Genomic DNA, 1090 nt, shown 5'->3' with positions numbered 1-1090 from the left:
TTCATCAAAAACAAACCAGCAAGCAAAAAGTGCCTTGGACTCAGGGGAGCAGATTTGGAAAAGGGAGGGGTAACAAGATGGAGGCCATGAGAGCCTGAGGAAACACTGAAGTTCAATGTGACCAAAATACATTCCACACGTCTGAAAACGTTATGATGAAGCTCATCCTGTAAAATTGGTGTCTGCTAATAAAAACAATGAACAAACAAGTAAATAACATGTTGAAAGAGAGGCCGAGACAAACTGGTGGTAAAAACATGACCTTCCTCCTCAAGGTCAAATAAGCTTTTATTTGGATTAAACACTACAATACCATATATATCCATTTAAAAAAGAAAACTCTATAATGTATATAAATTATTCCTTCCATTCCTTAGCTCACTTCTTTTCCATTACAGCTTTGGTACAGTGTGATTTAGTTTATATATATTTTTAAATACTTTTAGCATCACAAACTCAACACAAAGTACAAAACTAATCCGAATCAGGGATATTGTAATCTACACAGTGGTATTCAGTGGTAGGAGAAAATCTTACCTTGATGAGTTCATGTCACTAGCTAAGCTACAAAGGCAGACCTAGCAGACATGACGGAGATATGCACCATTAACCAGCTAATGTATGTGTTAGTCTTTGATTAGTTTGTACAGAACACCAGCAGCAGTCGTTAGAGTGTCGAGTGAATACGGAAGTCCTCAGCCAGTAGCTCGCGCGTCTCCTCCGCCGGTGAAGGCCGTGAGTTACCCTCTGACGACGTGGCCCGCAGGCAGCCCGAGCTCTCAGAACTTGACCTGCCAGCTCGCGTTATTCAGGCTGGCACAGTTTGTCCTGCAGCTCGCAGACATGACAGGAACCGTGCTGGAAGGGCAGTGTGGACCCATCAACCTTAGGTTGTTCTGAGGGGTTGGCGGCGTGACGTTACAGTATACAGGCATTCCGGTGGCTGGGAGTGACCCTTGGCCTGCCTGGTTGGGCAGCATAATTGACGGTTGGTATGTCTGCTGGGGCACAGCTTGAGAACCTTGGGTCATTGGCACCTGTGTAAGACACAAGCAAAAGTCTATGTGGAAAGATTGCTTTGATGTGTCCA

The 1090-nt window shown here is 44.3% G+C and overlaps 1 protein-coding gene across 15 annotated transcripts in view; it reads right to left on the bottom strand.

Annotated features, from left to right (window-relative positions):
- Positions 1-250: 250 nt before the first annotated feature.
- Positions 251-1090, bottom strand: part of Arpp21 (cAMP regulated phosphoprotein 21) — a 168117-nt gene continuing 167277 nt past the window's right edge. For all 15 annotated transcript variants that reach the window (XM_048423573.3, XM_048423571.3, XM_048423572.3 and 12 more), the window contains one exon: positions 251-1037. In XM_048423573.3, coding sequence (XP_048279530.2) covers positions 780-1037 — 258 coding nt within the window. In that variant the 3' untranslated portion in view covers positions 251-779. The remainder of the gene's footprint in view (positions 1038-1090) is intronic.

The sequence above is a fragment of the Myodes glareolus genome, chromosome 4 (genome assembly GCF_982192425.1).
Source record: "Myodes glareolus chromosome 4, mMyoGla1.1, whole genome shotgun sequence".
NCBI lineage: Eukaryota > Metazoa > Chordata > Mammalia > Rodentia > Cricetidae > Myodes > Myodes glareolus.
Note: the sequence above shows the minus strand (reverse complement) of the source record. Positions and strands in the feature narration are given on the sequence as shown.